Here is a 20,389-nt window from a genome sequence, read left to right on the forward strand (position 1 = left end):
ACACTGCCACAGACACTGGCACAGAGATAGTCCCAGACAGTGCCCCAGACACTACCACAGACACTGCCACAGAGACAGTCCCAGACACTGCCACAGACACTGCCACAGACACTGTCACAGAGACAGTCCCAGACACTGCCACAGAGACAGTCCCAGACACTGCCACAGAGACAGTCCCAGACACTGCCACAGACACTGCCACAGAGACAGTCCCAGACACTGCCACAGACACTGCCACAGAGACAGTCCCAGACACTGCCACAGAGACAGTCCCAGACACTGCCACAGACACTGCCACAGACACTGGCACAGAGACAGTCCCAGACACTGCCACAGACACTGCCACAGACACTGGCACAGAGACAGTCCCAGACACTGCCACAGACACTGTCACAGAGACAGTCCCAGACACTGCCACAGACACTGGCACAGAGACAGTCCCAGACACTGCCACAGACACTGCCACAGAGACAGTCCCAGACACTGCCACAGAGACAGTCCCAGACACTGCCACAGACACTGCCACAGACTCTGCCACAGCCATTGCCACAGACACTGCCACAGAGACAGTCCCAGACACTGCCACAGACACTGGCACAGAGACAGTCCCAGACACTGCCACAGACACTGCCACAGACACTGCCACAGACACTGTCACAGAGACAGTCCCAGACACTGCCACAGACACTGGCACAGAGACAGTCCCAGACACTGCCACAGACACTGCCACAGAGACAGTCCCAGACACTGCCACAGACACTGCCACAGAGACAGTCCCAGACACTGCCACAGACACTGGCACAGAGACAGTCCCAGACACTGCCACAGACACTGCCACAGAGACAGTCCCAGACACTGCCACAGACACTGCCACAGACACTGCCACAGACACTGCCACAGACACTGCCACAGAGACAGTCCCAGACACTGCCACAGACACTGCCACAGACACTGCCACAGACACTGCCACAGAGACAGTCCCAGACACTGCCACAACCACTGCCACAGACACTGCCACAGACACTGTCACAGACACTGCCACAGACACTGCCACATACACTGTCACAGACACTGACACAGACACTGTGCTAGATACGCCATCCCAGACATGTCGCCCCAGACATGCCGTCCCAGACATTATCCCAGATATGCCGGCCAGGCACTGCCATCCCAGACATATCGGGCTGGATTTTCCGCCGTCGTTTTGCTCCGTTTTGCCGGCAGCCCGGGGGTTTCCCGACAGAGTGGGACTGCCCCACAATGGGAAACCCCATTGAGCAGCCGGCGAAACGGAGCATCCCACCGGCGGGGTGAACCAGAACTTTGGTGGAACGGAGAATACAGCCCGTCATCTTAGACGTGCCGTCCCAGACAGTGTACCAGACATGCCATCCCAGACACCCCACCCCAGACATACCGCTCCATACACATTGTCATCTCAGACACACCTTCCTAGACATGCCACCCCAGACTCGCAACCTCAAACATACTGCCCCAGACATGCAGTCCCAGACACAGCACATCAGATAAGCAATCACAGCCATGGCATCCCAGACACTGCCCCAGACACCCCATCCCAGATACCCCATCCAAGACATGCCATCCCAGACACACCATTCCAGACACACCGCCCCAGACACGCTGCTCCAGACAGTCATCTCAGACACACCATCACAGGCACACCGCCCCAGACATACCCTCCCAAACACACTGCCCCAGGCATGCCACGCCACACATGCCATCACAGGCACGCTGTCATCGACACACCATCCCAGGCATGCCATCCCACTGTCCCAGAGACCCCTTCCCAGACACCCATCCCAGACAGCCCGCCCTGACATGGAACCCCAGAAATGCCATCCCAGGCACACCATCCCAGACACACCATCCCAGACACACCATCCCAGAAATGCCATCCCAGACACGCCATCCCAGACATGCCATCCCAGGCACACCATCCCAGAAATGCCATCCCAGACACACCATCCCAGACATGTCATCCCAGGCACACCATCCCAGGCACACCATCCCAGACATGCCATTGCGGGCACACCATCCCGGGCACACCATCCCGGGCACACCATTCCGGGCACACCATCCCGGGCACACCATCCCAGGCACACCATCCCAGGCACACCATCCCAGACATGCCATTGCGGGCACACCATCCCGGGCACACCATCCCGGGCACACCATTCCGGGCACACCATCCCAGGCACACCATCCCAGGCACACCATCCCAGACACGCCGTCCCAGGCACGCTGTCCCGGGCACACCATCCCGGGCACACCATCCCGGGCACACCATTCCGGGCACACCATCCCGGGCACACCATCCCAGGCACACCATCCCAGGCACACCATCCCAGACACGCCGTCCCAGGCACGCTGTCCCGGGCACACCATCCCGGGCACACCATCCCGGGCACACCATCCCAGACACGCCGTCCCAGGCACGCTGTCCCGGGCACACCATCCCGGGCACACCATCCCGGGCACACCATCCCAGACACGCCGTCCCAGGCACGCTGTCCCAGACACGCCATCCCAGGCACACCATCATAGACACTGTCCCAGATATGCTGCCCCAGACACGCCATCCCAGAAACTGCCCCAGGCATGCTCTTCCAGACACTGTCCCATGAAGAGTTCTAGACACTGCCCCAGCCACTGTCCCAGACACACCTTCCCAGACATCCAATCCCAGACAGCCCCCCCCAGACACAGAACTCCAGACATGTCATCCCAGACATGCCATCCAAGACACACCATCCAAGACACGCCATCCTAGACACGTCATCCCAGTCGTGCTGGCCCAGACATAATGCCAGACACGTCATGCCAGACACGTCGCCCAGTCATGCCTTTCCAGACACTGTCCTAGACACTGTCCCAGACACTGCCCCAGACATTACCCAGACACTGTCCCAGTCACTCCATCCCAGACATGCCATTCCAGTCATGCTGCCTCAGACACTACCCCCAACACTGTCCTAGATACTGATATCCCAAGCCCTATCCCAGATATCCTATCCCAGACACGTTGTCCCTGACATGCTGTCCCAGGCACGTCATGACAGACACGTCATCTCAGACACTGTCCCAGACACATCATCCCAGTCATGCCTTCCCAGACATAGTCCCAGACACTGCCCCAGGCATTGTCCCAGACACGTTATCGTAGACATACCATCCCAGACATGCTGCCACCAGACACTGGCCTAAATACACTGCCCCAGACACTTTCCCCAGCACTGTCCTAGACACTGATGTCCCAGGCCCTATCCCAGGCACGCCATCCCAGACAAACCATCTCAGATACGTCATTCCAGACAGGCTGTCCCAGACACGCCAACCCAGACACGCCGTCCAAGAAACACCATCCCAGAGACGCCATCCAGACACATCACAAATTCCAGCAATCGGCCTCAGCATCCACGACAGACTCCTGAGGGTGTCTCAGTAATTTCTCATTGATATGTACCCACGGTTTGTACAGACAGATCAACCAGGACCTGTTGTCAACTATTGTTGCCTGTCACAAAACAACAGATAGCTCATACTCACTGTGTGAATTACTGCAGTTATTTAAAATGCTGGAAAAACACGTCAGGCCAATTTTGATTTGTTGAGAGGACAGAATGTTTCAGGAATGGACTAACCAAAGGGCCAACTGTGAAATATGAATGTGTAAAGACGAGCATTTCGCTGAGGATAACTGAAGGAGACTGCAGGGAAACATAGGCAGGTTAAGTGAGTTGGCAAAGATCAGGCAAATGGAGTATAATGAGGGAAAATGTGAAATTGTGAAAATGTAAAATTCCCCAGACACTGCTCCAGACACGTCATCGCAGACAGGAAGTTTATAAAAGAATCATATTATCTAAATGGTGAGGGATTGCAGAGCTGAGAGATGCAGAGGGAAGTGCATGAACTACAAAAAGGCTAGTATCCATGTACAGCAAGTAATTGGGAAAGCAAATGGAATGTTATTGTTTATTGCGAGGGTAATTGAATATAAAAGTGGGAGGTTATGCTTCAATTGTACAGAGCATTTGTGAGACCACATCTGGAGTATTGGGTACAGTATTGGTCTCCTTATTTAAGGAAGGATGAAATGCCTTGGAAGCAGTTCAGAGAAGGCTTACTGGACTAATACCTGCAATGGGTGGGTTGCCTTCTGACAATTGGGGGAAGGGTAAATACGATGTTGTCAGACAAGAATTGAAGTGCATAAGTTGGGAACATAGGCTGGCAGGGAAGGACACAAGTGAAATGTGGAACTTGTTCAAGGAACAGGTGCTACGTGTCCTTGATATGTATGTCCCTGTCAGGCAGGGAAGAGATGGTCGAGTGAGGGAACCATGGTTGACAAGAGAGGTTGAATGTCTTGTTAAGAGAAAAAAGGTGACTTATGTAAGGCTGAAGAAACAAGGTTCAGACAGGGCATTGGAGGGATACAAGATAGCCAGGAGGGAACTGAAGAAAGGGATTAGGAGAGCTAAGAGAGGGCATGAACAATCTTTGGCGGGTAGGATCAAGGAAAACCCCAAGGCCTTTTACACATATGTGAGAAATATGAGAATGACTAGAGCGAGGGTAGGTCCGATCAAGGATAGTAGCGGGAGATTGTGTATTGAGTCTGAAGAGATAGGAGAGGTCTTGAATGAGTACTTTTCTTCTGTATTTACAAATGAGAGGGGCGATATTGTTGGAGAGGACAGTGTGAAACAGATTGGTAAGCTCGAGGAAATACTTGTTAGGAAGGAAGATGTGTTGGGCATTTTGTAAAACTTGAGGATAGACAAGTCCCCCGGGCCTGACGGGATATATCCAAGGATTCTATGGGAAGCAAGAGATGAAATTGCAGAGCCGTTGGCAATTATCTTTTCGTCCTCACTGTCAACAGGGGTGGTACCAGGGGATTGGAGAGTGGCGAATGTCGTGCCCCTGTTCAAAAAAGGAACTAGGGATAACCCTGGGAATTACAGGCCAGTTAGTCTTACTTCGGTGGTAGGCAAAGTAATGGAAAGGGTACTGAAGGATAGGATTTCTGAGCATCTGGAAAGACACTGCTTGATTAGGGATAGTCAGCACGGATTTGTGAGGGGTAGGTCTTGCCTTACAAATCTTATTGAATTCTTTGAGGAGGTGACCAAGCATGTGGATGAAGGTAAAGCAGTGGATGTAGTGTACATGGATTTTAGTAAGGCATTTGATAAAGTTCCCCATGGTAGGCTTCTGCACAAAGTAAGGAGGCATGGGATAGTGGGAAATTTGGCCAGTTGGATAACGAATTGGCTAACCGATAGAAGTCAGAGAGTGGTGGTGGATGGCAAATATTCAGCCTGGATCCCCGTTACCAGTGGTGTACCGCAGGGATCAGTTCTGGGTCCTCTGCTGTTTGTGATTTTCATTAATGACTTGGATGAGGGAGTTGAAGGGTGGGTCAGTAAATTTGCAGACGATACGAAGATTGGTGGAGTTGTGGATAGTAAGGAGGGCTGTTGTCGGCTGCAAAGAGACATAGATAGGATGCAGAGCTGGGCTGAGAAGTGGCAGATGGAGTTTAACCCTGAAAAGTGTGAGGTTGTCCATTTTGGAAGGACAAATATGAATGCGGAATACAGGGTTAACGGTAGAGTTCTTGGCATTGTGGAGGAGCAGAGAGACCTTGGGGTCTATGTTCATACATCTTTGAAAGTTGCCACTCAAGTGGATAGAGCTGTGAAGAAGGCCTATGGTGTGCTCGCGTTCATTAACAGAGGGATTGAATTTAAGAGCCGTGAGGTGATGATGCAGCTGTACAAAACTTTGGGAAGGCCACATTTGGAGTACTGTGTACAGTTCTGGTCGCCTCATTTTAGGAAGGATGTGGAAGCTCTGGAAAAGGTGCAAAGAAGATTTACCAGGATGTTGCCTGGAATGGAGAGTAGGTCTTACGAGGAAAGGTTGAGGGTGCTAGGCCTTTTCTCATTAGAGCGGAGAAGGATGAGGGGTGACTTGATAGAGGTTTATAAGATGATCAGGGGAATAGATAGAGTAGACAGTCAGAGACTTTTTCCCCAGGTGGAACACACCATTACAAGGGGACATAAATTTAAGGTGAAAGGTGGAAGATATAGGAGGGATATCAGAGGTAGGTTCTTTACCCAGAGATTAGTGGGGGCATGGAATGCACTGCCTGTGGAAGTAGTTGAGTCGGAAACATTAGGGACCTTCAAGCAGCTGTTGGATAGGTACATGGATTACGGGAAAATGATATAGTGTAGATTTATTTGTTCTTAAGGGCAGCACGGTAGCATTGTGGATAGCACAATTGCTTCACAGATCCATGGTCCCAGGTTCGATTCCGGCTTGGGTCATTGTCTGTGCGGAGTCTGCACGTCCTCCCCGTGTCTGCGTGGGTTTCCTCCGGGTGCTCCGGTTTCCTCCCACAGTCCAAAGATGTGCGGGTTAGGTGAATTGGCCAATGATAAATTGCCCTTAATGTCCAAATTGCCCTTGGTGTTGGGTGGAGGTGTTGAGTTTGGGTAGGGTGCTCTTTCCAAGAGCCGGTGTAGACTCAGGGGGCCGAATGGCCTCCTTCTGCACTGTAAATTCAATGATAATCTATGATTAATCTAGGACAAAGGTTCGGCACAACATCGTGGGCCGAAGGGCCTGTTCTGTGCTGTATTTTCTATGTTCTATGTTCTATGAAACGTTGGACAGGCTAGCCTTGTATCTGACGGAATTTGGAAGAGTAAGAGGCAACTTGATTGAAACATACAAGATTCTGAGGCGTCTTGACAGGGTGGATATGGAAAGGATGCTTCATCTTGTGCAGGAATCTAGAACCAGGGGTCACTGTTTAAAAATAAGGGGTCACCCATTTATAACAGACGTGAGGAGAACTGTTTCCCACTCAGAGGGCAGTGAGTCTCTGGAACTCTCTTCCTGGAAAAGGTGGTGGAAGCAGAGTCTCTGAATAATTTTACGGCAGAGGGACATTGATTCTTGGTAAACGATGGGGGTGAAAGGTTATCCGGGGTTGGCGGGAGGTTACAGTCAGATCAGGCATGATCTTATTGGAAGGTGGACCAGGCTGAAAGGGCCGAGTGGCCTCCTCCTGTTCCTTGTTCAAATGTTCATATGTCCATTGAGTTTGTAATACAGGGAAAAGTTCACCAGGTACTTTGCAGAAAGACAGCATTTGACCCAAAGTTACAAAATGACTTAATTGGCAGGTGAACCAAATGTTTTGGTCAAAATGGTAAGCTTTAAGGGGTGTTTTAAAAGGTTGAGATGCTGATGTATTTTCCAGGATTTTCTGATTTGGGATTTTTACGAGCAGCTTGGTGACTCACCTCTCCATTGCAGAAACAATAAATAATAGCAACAAAAAAGCCCTGTTTGGAAAAAGGAAAAAAATTATAAACAGCACCATAGAATAGCAGACAAGGAACATTCAGCCCATTGAATCTGTGGCAGCTCTTTCGGAGACCAATCCAGTCAGTCCCCCCCTCCCCACTACTCCACCTGCCCCCGATTCCCCCTCCCCCCCCCCCCCCCCCCCCCCACCCCGTTCTTTTCCCATATTCCTGCCATTTATTTCCTTCAGGTTGTTCAAGTTTGAAAGCTGCTATTGATTTTCCATCCACCAGACTCCCCCCCGCAACCTGGTCTGACCCTCCAACCCCCTGACTCAATGCCCCTCCCCCTCCCGGCCTGCGCACCCCCCCCCGCGCGCCGCCCCCCCCCCCCCCCCTCGGTCTGAGGCCTGCCTCTCCTGTCCAAAACTTCATATCCCCCACTCTGCCATTACCACCAAGTCAGGGTTTCAACCCTGGTTCAATGAAGAGTGCAGGAGAGCATGTCAGGAGATACACCAGGCACAATGAAAAATGAAGTGTGAACCTGGTGTCGCTACAACACAGGATTACTTGTGTGCCAAATAGCATAAGCAGCAAGTAATAGACAGAGCTAAGAGATTCCACAACCGACGCATCAGATCTAAGCTCTGCAGTCCTGCCACAGTCAGTCATAACCGACTCACTGGAGGAGGAAGCCCCACAAATATCCCCATCCTCAATGATGGAGGAGATCAGCACATCTGTGCAGAAGACAAGGCTGAGGCATTCGCAACAATCTTCAACCAGAAGTACCGAGTGGATGATCCATCTCGGTCTCCTCTGGAGGTCCCCACCATTACTGATGTCAGTCTTCAGCCAATACGATTCACTCCACGTGATACAAAGAAATGGCTGAAGACACTGGATACTGCAAAGGCCTTTACAATATTCCAGCAATAGTACTGAAGACTTGTGCTCCAGAACTTGCCGTGCGACCTAGCCAAGCTGTTCCAGTATAGCTGCAACAATGGCTTCTACCTGGCAATGTGGAAAATTGCCCACATATATCCTGGACACAAAAAGCAGGATAAATCCAACCCAACTGTCATGATATTCAAACATACATCATAACACATACATAATGATAGACAGGCCAACGGACCAATTAGCACACATAACACGACAGCCAATCACAGACAAGAGCAGACACAGTATAAAACAAGAAACACGACACTTTCTAGGCAGTCCATCTGGAGACGGCACAGGGCCAGGACCTCATAGCAAGACACTCACACAGTCACAACGTGCTGAGTACCAAGTCTGATGTATAAGTAGTTAAATGGAATAAAACAGCGTTGTACCAATCGCAACCGTGTTGGTTCGTCTGTACCTCAGAGCACCCAACACTTCATGATACCAGGAGTGAATCGATACCTACCGGCAAATCCGCCATCCTGAGCCATGGACACCCGCAACAAACCGCAGCCGTTGCAAGTCGCTGGGAACCCGGGCACAAATTGGAAGCTCTTCAAGCAGCGCTTTGAACTCTTCATGCAAGCCAATGAAAACCAGGGCGCCTCGGACGAAACAAAGATTGCCATGCTCCTCACTAACGCAGGTCAGCACGCCATCGATGTATACAACTCCTTGGTGTTCGCGGGAGGCGAGGACAAAGCTAAGTATGACACGGTCCTCCTCAAGCTCGACAAGCACTTCAACGTTGAGGTCAACGAAAGCTTTGAGAGGTATGTCTTTCAACAGCACCTGCAAGGTAAGGATGAGCTCTTTCAGTCCTTCCTGACGCACCTCCGCATACTAGCGCAGTCCTGCGGCTACGACACCACCTCAGAGTCCACTGCCATGTGTTCGGCCTCTTTTGGACCTGGTGCTCCGGCAACGTCCATCTCCAACTGCAGCACCACGACCAGAAGCAAGTCCAAGTTCAACGCTCGCTACCAGGCGGATGAGCCCAGCTGAACCGCAGTTACATCTCCAGACCCAGCAGATCCAGATTCGAACAAAGGCCACTATTCCCCTGACCTAAGCCGGGTGCCTGAAGTTAAGTACAGGTTGTCATAGTGATAGGTGTCATTTAGCTCATAGTGTTTATGTTGCATGTATAAGTTAATCTTGTGTGTAAATAAAGTATCATTGATCTTGAACTAACTAACTGGTTGTTTGGCTCTTTGATCGATACCCGGTTGAACCTTGTGGCGGTATCATTTGATACCTGGCAACTCTGAAAGCATATCATATTCATATCCATATTAAGAAAGGCAATCTTATTGACTGCCATATTTATGGCAAGTAAATATCGCAACACCTTCTTAAACAAAGGAACAACACTGGGTATTCTCCCATCCTCCGTCCACCTGAAGACAGTGAGGATCCAAAGATTTCCTCAGCAATTTCCTCTCCAGCCTCCTTCAGTATTCTGGGGTAGATCCCATCAGGCCCTGGGGACTTATCTACCTTAATATTTTTCAAGACGCCCAACACCTCGTCTTTTTGGATCTCAATGTGACCCAGGCTGTCTACACACCCTTCTCCAGACTCAACATCCACCAATTCCTTCTCTTTGGTGAATACTGATGCAAAGTATTCATTTAGTACCTCGCCCATGTCCTCTGGCTCCACACATAGATTCCCTTGCCTGTCCTTCAGGGGCCAACCCTTTCCTTGGCTACCCTCTTGCTTTTTATGTACGTGTAAAAAGCCTTGGATTTTCCTTAACCCTATTTGCCAATTATTTTTCGTGACCCCTTTTAGTCCTCCTGACTCCTTGCTTAAGTTCCGTCCTACTTTCCTTATATTCCACACAGGCTTCGTCTGTTCCCAGCCTTCTAGCCCTGACAAATGCCTCCTTTTTCTTTTTGACGAGGCCTATAATATCTCTCGTTATCCAAGGTTCCCGAAATTTGCCTTATTTATCCTTCTTCCGCACAGGAACATGCCGGTCCTGAATTCCTTTCAACTGACATTTGAAAGCCTCCCACATGTCAGATGTTGATTTACCCTCAAACGTCCGCCCCCAATCTAGGTTCTTTAGTTCCCGCCTAATATTGTTATAATTAGCCTTCCCCCAATTTAGCACATTCATCCTAGGACCACTCTTATCTTTGTCCACCAGCACTTTAAAACTTACTGAATTGTGGTCACAGTTCCCGAAATGCTTCCCACTGAAACGTCTACCACCTGGTCGGGCTCATTCCCCAATACCAGGTCCAGTACAGCCCCTTCCCTAGTTAGACTTTCTACATATTGATTTAAGAAGCCCTCCTGAATGTTCCTTACAAACTCTGCCCTGTCCAAGCCCCTAGCACTAAGTGAGTCCCAGTCAATATTGGGGATGTTGAAGTCTCCCATCACAACAACCCTGTTGCTTTTACTTGTTTCCAAGATCTGTCTACCTATCTGCTCCTCTATCTCCCGCTGGCTGTTGGGAGGCCTGTAGTAAACCCCCAACATTGTGACTGCACCCTTCTTATTCCTGATCTCTACCCATATAGCCTCGCTGCCCTCTGAGGTGTCCTCCCGTAGTACAGCTGTGATATTCTCCCGAACCAGTAGTGCAACTCCACCACCCCTTTTACATCCCCCTCTATCCCGCCTGAAACATCTAAATCCTGGAACGTTTAGCTGCCAATCCTGTCCTTCCCTCAACCAGGTCTCTGTAATGGCAACAACATCATAGTTCCAAGTACTAATCCAAGCCCTAAGTTCATCTGCCTTACCCGTAATACTTCTTGCATTAAAACATATGCACTTCAGGCCACCAGACCCGCTGTTTTCAGCAACACCTCCCTGTCTGCTCTTCCTCAGCCACACTGGCCCTATTCCCTAGTTCTCCTTCAATGTTTTCACCTTCTGACCTATTGCTCCGGTACTCACCCCCTGCCATTCTCGTTTAAACCCTCCCGTGTGACACTAGCAAACCTCGCAGCCAGGATATTTATGCCTCTCCAGTTTAGATGCAACCCGTCCTTCTTATACAGGTCACACCTGCCCCGGAAGAGCTCCCAGTGGTCCAGATAACAGAAACCCTCCTACACCAGCTGTTTAGCCACGTGTTTAGCTGCTCTATCTTCCTATTTCTAGCCTCACTGGCACGTGGCACAGGGAGTAATCCCGAGATTACAATCCTGTCTTTTAATTTTCTACCTAGGTCCCTGAACTCCTGCTGCAGGACCTCATGTCCCTTCCTGCCTATGTCGTTAGTGCCAATATGTACAAGGACCTCTGCCTGTTTGCCCTCCCCCTTCAGGATGCCCGCGACCCGTTCTGAGACAACCTGGACCCTGGCACCAGGGAGGCAACATACCATCCTTGAGTCTCTTTCACGTCCACAGAAGCGCCTATCTGTGCCTCTGACTGTAGAGTCCCCTATGACTATTGCTCTTCTGCGCTTTGACCCTCCTGCTGAAAATCAGAGCACGTGGTGCCACTGGTCTGGCTGCTGCTGTTTTCCCCTAATAGGCTATTCCCCCCAGCTGCTGTTTTCCCCTAATAGGCTATTCCCCCCAACAGCATCCAAAGAGGTATTGTTCGAGAGGGGGACAACCACAGGGGATTCCTGCACTGACTGCCTGCCCCTTCTGGTGGTCACCCATCTCTCTGCCTGCACCTTGGGTGTGACCACATTTACATAACTGCGATCTATGATGCTTTCCGCCACCTGCATGCTCCTAAGTGCACCCAATTGCTGCTCCAACTGAACCATGCGGTCTGTGAGGAGCTGCCATTGGTTACATTTGCTGCAAATGTAGTCGACCGGAACGCTGGAAGTGTCACAGATCTGCCAGATCTCACAGTTGGAGCACTGCACCCCACTGAGTGACATTCAAGCACTAATTAATTAATTTAAAATAAACACTTGAATTATTGTTAGATTGAGTTCCATTAACTATATGGCCCTGACGCTAGATGATTTTTACTGTAAAATTAAATGCTAAATACCGATCACTGCCCTCAGGTTTAGTTACTCCACTATCTAGTTAATCAATTAGATTTTTATTGTAATATTAATTTTTTTTCAAATTTAACAGATTCCCAACCAGCCAATCAGGTCACAGCTTTACTGTGATGTCACTTACAGTTCCCCCCCCCCCCCACACACAATTTGAAAAGGAAATAAGAATCACTTACCTTCCCAGGATGCTCTCTGGTTCTCTCCCTGCAGATTAACAGTTACAGGCCAAAAGAAAGGAAACAAAACGGTCGGGAAAAAGCAACTTCTCCCACTCTGCACCGAATTACCTCACTGCACCAAATTACCAAGTTCGAATTCCCACTCTGGATGTGTCTCACTCAGGCTGTGTCTCCTTGACCTGCGCAAAGCTTACTGAGTGCGCTTTCTGTCTGTCTTTTATACAGAACTCAGCTAACCAGGGTGACTCACACTACTTAAGCTTCAAACAGAAGAATACAATGTACACCCTTGTGCCACTAAACAGGCCTCAGGTGACTGACAGATAACTGCCTCTCAGCAATTAGAGTGGGGGCAGCTTCAGCCAATCAGACACTAAGCTACACACTGCACTTTTAACTGAAAAACAGCAGAATTAGACTTAGAGTAAGTCTTACCACTTACCTTTCCTGATTACCTCACTGCACCAAATTACCAAGTTCCAATTCCCACTCTGGATGTATCTCACTCAGGATGTGTCTCCCTCACCTGCGTAAAGTTTACTGAGTGCTCAGAACCCAGAGCCCAGCACCCAGAGCCCAGTGCCCAGAGCCCACGGCTCAGAGCCCAGTGTTCAGTGCTCAGAACCCAGAGCCTAGCACCCAGAGCCTAGACCTCAGGGCCCAACATCCAGTGGCCAGAGCACAGAGCCCAGTGTCTAGTGTCCAGAGCCAAGAACCAGAGGCCAGCATTCAGAGCCCTGCACTCAGAACCGAAAGCCCAGCGTTTGTGGTCCGAGTCCACCATTCAGAGCCCAGTGGCCAGAGCCCAGTGGCCAGAGCCCAGTGGCCAGAGCCTAGCACCCAGAGCCCGATGGCCAGAGCCCATAGCCCTGTGGCCAGAGCCCAGCACCCAGAGCCCAGTGGCCAGAGCCCAGTGGCCAGAGCCTAGCACCCAGAGCCCGATGGCCAGAGCCCATAGCCCTGTGGCTAGAGCCCAGTGGCCAGAGCCCATAGCCCAGTGGCCAGAGCCTAGCACCCAGAGCCCGATGGCCAGAGCCCATCGCCCAGAGCCCAGTGGCCAGAGCCCAGTGGCCAGAGCCTAGCACCCAGAGCCCGATGGCCAGAGCCCATAGCCCTGTGGCTAGAGCCCAGCACCCAGAGCCCTGTGCCCAGAGCCCTTTTTCCTGCGGGCAGAGCCCAGCGGCCAGAGTCCACTGTGACAAAATGGTCAACAGCCTGAAAAGCGAGGCCAGGTATAGAATTGGACAATCTAAATTAAACAGCTCTGGGAAATTTGGACAGGTTTAATAAACAGAGACACTGATCAGAGGCAAACAAGAGCAAGTCTGAACTTGCCCTGGAGTTTGGAACTGGAAGTGCTCGACCCTGACCAATAAGGACAGTATTTTGTGTACTGACTAGTATCAGCCAGACGCGCAGGCACCTCAGGTCCAGTATCGCTCAGACTCAATGGTGCCTCAACACCATATATGGAAAGGGCTACTAGCGCTCTGTACACCTGAGAATGGACCCCCCACCCGCCCAGAACCTCATTGGTAGGAAGCCAGAAAACCTTCCAGAAGAGCATGAAAGAGAGTGTCTGTTAGGACACCTGGAGGCCACCCCGAACGAAGACCACCCCAGTGAAGAGAAGACATGGCGATGACCAGAGAAGGCGTGCGAGACCAACCTTTGCGAAGACCCTGAGTTCAGAAGCAAGGTCATCGGAGTGGGCAGAGTACAGTGAAGAGTCATACCCGGCAGAGCAGCCTGACCAAGTTCTGAGTCTCAGTTAAACCACAGTATTACCTTATGCAAAGCCAGCCCTGCCATCCAAGAGCAGCCGCCGACCCAGGAAGCGGGGAAAACATGCCGGCCTGAAGGTGAAATTTAAATTACGTGGCTTCAAGACTCCTCTCCCCAGCAAACGTCCCAGCGATTGAGAACAAGCTGGATGACCTCTACGCTAGATTTACCTCCCAGAGGGAAGTGAGAAACTGCTGTGTGCTCTGCTTCACCAAGACACGGCTCACTCTGATCACACCGGACTGCGCCATCCAACCCGAAGGCTTCTTGATCCACCGGATGGACCGCACGATGGCGTCAGGCAACTCGGGGGTGTTTGCCTCCTCATCAACACCTCCTGTTGTTCGGATGTGGTGTCCTTAGCGTGCCACTGCTCCCCAGATCTAGAATTCCTGACCATGAAGTGTCGGCACTTCCACCTCCCACACGACTTCACCTGTGTACTCATCACAGCAGTCTACACCCCACCCCAGGCAGAAGTGAAGAAAGCACTTGACGAACTACATTCCACCATCAACAACCAAGAAACAAATCACTCTGAAGCCCTGACAATTGTGGCTAGAGACTTCAACCAGGTCAACCTCAGGCAAGTTCCACCCAAACTCCATCAACATATCTCCTGCCCCATCAGAGGTGCAAACACCCTGGACCACTGCTACACGAGCATCAAAGGAGCCTACCGCTCCATTCCCCGACCACACTTTGGCAAATCCCACCACAAGTCGGTACTCCGACTTTCAGCTTACTATTAGCAACTCAAGCGTACTGAGCCAGTCAAGAAAACCATGCAGTGGTGGTCCGAGGCATCTGAGAACATCCTCCGTAACTGCTTGGAGACCGTGGATTGGTCCATATTCAAGGCCGTGGTAGCTAACCTGGACGAGTACGCAACCACCGTCATAGACTTCAGCAGTGTGTTAGAACATAGAACATACAGCGCAGAAGGAGGCCATTCGGCCCATCAAGTCTGCAGTGACCCACTTAAGCCCTCACTTCCACCCTATCCCCGTAACCCAATAACCTCTCCTAGCCTTTTTGGTACTAAGGGCAATTTATCATGACCAATCCACCAAACCTGCACGTCTTTGGACTGTGGGAGGAAACCGAAGCACCCGGAGGAAACCCATGCAGACACGGGGAGAACGTGCAGACTCCACACAGACAGTGACCCAGCGGAGAATCGAACCTGGGACCCTGGCGCTGTGAAGACAATACGGGTATTCCCCAATCGGAAACCCTGGCTCAACCAAAGGGTTCACTCCCTGCTGAAGTCCCGGATGGAGGCGTTCAAGTCTGATGGCCCTGACCTATATAAGAAATCCATGTACGACGTACAGAAAGCCATCAGGGATGCAAAAAGACAATACCGCATCAAACTGGAGTACCAGGCTAATGACACTAACCCACGACGTCTATGGCAGGGCTGACATGAGATCGCAGGCGACACAGCAAGGCTTCTTGAAAGTGAACCCACGGAAAGTGACGGACCCCAACAGAGTCCCTGGGCGGGCACTGAGAGCCTGCGCAGACCAGCTGGCGAGTGTATTCGCAGACATCTTCACCACCTCACTCCCCCGCTCTGAGGTACCCACCTCCTTCAAGAAGACTACCATAATACCAGTACCAAAGAAGGACAAGGTAGCCTGCCTCAACGACTACTGATCAGTGGCCCTGACGTCTGTTATCATGAAACGCTTCGAGCGGCTAGTCATGAGACAGATCAATGCCAGCCTCCCAGACAGTCTTGATCCATAGTCAAGGAGTAAGACTCTGCAAGTCAGCCCTGAGCGGTGCTCGGCATGGAACCATAGAATCCCTACAGTGCAGAAGGAGACCATTCGGCCCATTGAATCTGCACTGACCCTCTGAAAGAGCACCCTAACTAGGCCCAATCCCCCACACTATCCCCCTAACCCCACCTCGGGTCAATTTAGCATTGCCAATCCACCTAGCCTGCACATCTTTGGACTGTGGGAGGGAACTGGAGTACCTGGAGGAAACCCACGCAGACATGGAAAGAATGTGCAATCATTCTGAGGTCGGAATCGAACCCAGGTCTCTAGTGCTGTGAGACAGCAATGCTGACCACTGTGCCACTGTGCCGCCTCTTGTGTGTATTGGGTTGGAGGAACTGGGCGGGAATTTTGTGTCAGCTGGACCTTCCCCTTGGATGAATCCTAAAAAGAGGAAAATGGCAAGTTGCCCAGAATGGGAGGAAACCCTGTGAGGAAATATTTAAATAATAAATGGCCCAAGTGTGTTGAATACTAAGCCAATGTCAGGTCAGGGTCAGAAGGACATCGCAGAGGACAGAATGTTCGGAAGAGGTGCACAAACTATTAGGTAAGCATGATTACAAATTAACTGAGGCAATAGCGATAACCAGTTGTGCAGAACAGTTAGGAGGTAAAGAAGTGGAGAATTTAAAACTCAAGGAGGAATTGGTGCGTGTAAGGGAAGAGATGGGGAAAATAAAGAGAAGCATGTTTTAAATTTTTTTTCAATGTTATTTTTCACTTTAAAAAAATTTACAGTACCCAATTCATTTTATCCAATTTGGGGCAACTGGGTAGAACCCAAGTCAACTTGGACCAAAACTCTCATGTCGCACACCAGCAGAGGGAGTAGGAGGGCAATGAGAGACTTTTGACCCTGCTGATGATGCACACACGGAGGCCTGGGTACTTGGGGATGGCCAAGCCTGGGAAAAGGAAGTTCAGGAAATAGATACGGCAAAGGCCAATAAAAACGGAAAAATGAATCCAGTTAACACAGACCCAAGCCCTGTCCCAGTATGGCGCAATGAAGATGGAGACAGAAGTAGAGGGGGTTATTATAGAGGTCTCCTGCCCTCATACACTCCTCCTCCCGGAACGAGAGGTCGAGACCAGCCCCAGGGGCACCCTAAATATCAACCACTGGGGAAGTGTTACAATTGTGGCTGGGCAGGCCACTTGGCCAGAGAGTACAGAGCACTCCATCAGCAATCGCAGGAACAGGGACCGGAAAAGAGACCCTCGACCATACCACTAGAGGGGCCGACGAGACAAGCTGCGATAACCCCAGTGGGGGAGACGGAGTATCCCTCTGCCCTATTACCCCAGGTGGACACAGATCCCAGAGCGTGACAGTGCCAGGCCTCACCAAGATGTGTGCAAAATGGGATACTGTAAGGTAACCCTTGGTAGAAGGCGAGGTAGGAGGCCATCCTGTCGAGTTCCTATGGTACACAGGGGGCTCCCGCACTAACCTGAACACATCCAGAGACATCGACACAACATGGCGCACCAGAAAGAAGATCATTTTAAGTGGATTCACAGGACATTTACAGGAGGGACCAGAGACCTATCTATTAAAGTTAAGGTTAGGGGATCTAGTATGCCACCACCCAGCCGTACTCGTCGACCTCCATCCGAGAAGCAGCGCATATCCTGGGCTCCGGCTTTAAGCATACATGCAAACCTGTCCTTTGATCCAGCAAACTGCTGCATTTGTCAGATGGTCGAGGCAGATGAGACCCCCATAGATGTTTCCGCAGGGAGATACACAGGCAGTGTTTGCACTGTGGGAGAACTGTAGATAAAGCCCATAGAAATGACTGATGACCTGAGAGCACAGTGAATCCTAGCGAAGCATGTCCAAGCATTCACAAGCCAGAAGCATGACTGTGGTTGGATAACAGGGGAGGCAGTGTTGGAAGGCCCTGACCTGCAACCCCAGAAACATTACTGTTTCCCTAAACAGGCCGAGGGTGAGGTAGTCAAGGTAATAAACAGCCTACTGCAGCAGGGAGACCTCCACCAACAATTCCCCGATTTGGCCAATCAGGAAACCAGACGGCTCTTGGAGGTTGACAATCGAACACCTAGAGCTGAACAAAACAGCCCCAATCATGGCACCAATAGTCGCGATCAGCCCCGCCGCCATGATGGAACAGGCCCCACATGCCAGGTATTTCACCTTGCTGGACATAAGCAATGTGTTTTGGTCGATTTCCCTCAGTAAACGGTGCCAGTACAAATTTGCGTTCACTCCTCCACACAACGTGAGAAAGCGAAACCCCGACCCATAATCAAAAAGAGAAAGACACTGGTGGTAATCTGCCCATGGAGTAAGGAGCGCACCTGGCACTTGGTAATCAGAGCCCTCTTACGTAGACAGCTAACTCCTCCCAGGAAATGTCTGGGAATGGCAGTGGTTTTGTTTTAAAAACAAGCAAACCAAGTCTTCACAAAGTTCCAGATAAAGCTTTTTTTGTAGTCTCCCCCACCATAGCTATGGTTGATATTAGTCCCCATCCTGACACTCAGAGACTACTCCTGTGGCCTTCTTCAATGCTCTTCTTCAAAGTAGTTACGCTTCATGGAGTCGTTTAAAGAAAATTTCTCATCCTGAAAGAGCACCACTCTGGTTTTACTCCTTCAAATTGTGGTCCTGCTATTGGACTTGGAGACAAGTTCAGTTTCGATGGCACATTTTCTTAGAGTCGACTCTCTGGTTCCATGCTGGAAGTAGCAGCATCACCTCAGGTAATCCCTTCTTCGTAAAATATTCATGAAGGGAGTACGCAGGTTATCATCCCCTCATTCTCCATGAACAAAACATTGTCTTCTCATCATGTAATTGTCCATTATTGTGCCAGCTGCATCCCCAGCATTGTCCACCAGCTCTGCCAAAACACCAAAATGAAACTCATGAGTGATTCTTCAAGGCCTCCAGCTTCTTCTTTTTGCTGTGCCCGTATTCTTCCCCTCATGAGATTTCACCTCTCTGCGAAGTACATTTTGCTCCTGTTCTGGAGCATCACACCCCCTTATCAACCATGACAAAACTGTTTTGGTCTTCCGCACTAACACCACATACTCTGCAGGATGATGTCCGCCTTTTAACATGACCTCCATGGCTACCATACTCTTTGTATCATTAGCTCATTTCAGTGCAGAAGGAGGCCATTCGGCCAATCAAATCTGCACCGATTCACTCCACCTTATACCCATAATCCTGTAATTTAACCTCTACATCCCTGAACACTAAGGAACAATTTAGCATGGCCAATCCACCTAACCCGCACATCTTTGGACTGTGGGAGGAAACTGGAGCACCTGGAGGAAACACACGCAGACACGGGAGAACGTCTAAAGTCCACACAGTCACCGGAGTCGGAAATTGAACCTGTGTCCCTGACGTGTGAGGCAGCAGTGCTAACCATTGTGCCGCTATGCTGCTTTAAAAGCTGCCACATTTTCCCAAGAAGCACCAATTTAAACATGCATGCTTGACTGCATACACGCTCCAAACTCCAAAATTTGTGAAAGACCCTTAGAACATCTGGTCAGGTCTGAATTGATACCTGACAAAATCGACGTGGAAAAAGGAAAAGGGAGTTGGGAGAATTGATTCCAAAACGGAAAGATTTGACAAACTGCTCCACAGGTGGAGGACTATTTTGGGTTAGACAGATATTAATTAAGAATAATAATAGGTGTTACCTTGATTGTCTTCCTTTCGTGATCAAAAACATGAGAGGCTTTGTGGTGGTCGTCCTCGTGAGCCTGATAACAAGTGTGTATTATTCAAAGGAACCGACCAGACAAGAACTCACCCGGAGTTGCCCAGGATATAGGTGATTCGTCCCACCAGATGTGGGCGAATGCGAGGGTGGAATCTTATGGGTTCACCCCAGTAAAAGTGTGATGTTTGGGTGTAGCAATCATTGGGTAGTGAATCGAAAATAAAACGGGAGCTCAGAACATTGTTATCTGACTCGGGAACCCACAAATGTTTGGTGGGGATCATCCCCTGCACCAAAATTGGGTGTTTGGCCATTGGTGGAGAAAGGGGGCTGGAATTAGGCCAAAGATGCCCAGCAGGGAAACTTATAGAAGAGGAATACGTAGCCTACGAAATGAGGAATGGGCTGAAACAGGCAGTAAGTGTGCCCCTCCCCACTTGTCCTGAAGCCACCCTGGAGCCATGAAATAGGTTGGTTTTAAAACACACAGGCAAAGTCCTGGGCGACAATATTCATTACAAATTGGTGCCCGTGGTGATAGATACAACTGGGATCCAACTGCCAGAGTGGTGTAGATTATTGGAATGGGAAACAGGGAGTGATCAGGGTA

General features: G+C 50.3%; 1 protein-coding gene across 1 annotated transcript in view; it reads right to left on the reverse strand.

The window, feature by feature from the left end:
- LOC140398334 (parathyroid hormone/parathyroid hormone-related peptide receptor-like) overlaps window positions 1-20,389 on the reverse strand; it is a 365,863-nt gene that overhangs the window by 11,630 nt on the left and 333,844 nt on the right. The window contains exon 13 of the mRNA XM_072486912.1: window positions 7,350-7,391. Within this exon, the coding sequence (XP_072343013.1) occupies window positions 7,350-7,391 (42 nt within the window). The remainder of the gene's footprint in view (window positions 1-7,349; window positions 7,392-20,389) is intronic.

Source organism: Scyliorhinus torazame, chromosome 21, assembly GCF_047496885.1.
Source record: "Scyliorhinus torazame isolate Kashiwa2021f chromosome 21, sScyTor2.1, whole genome shotgun sequence".
NCBI classification, from domain to species: Eukaryota; Metazoa; Chordata; class Chondrichthyes; order Carcharhiniformes; family Scyliorhinidae; genus Scyliorhinus; species Scyliorhinus torazame.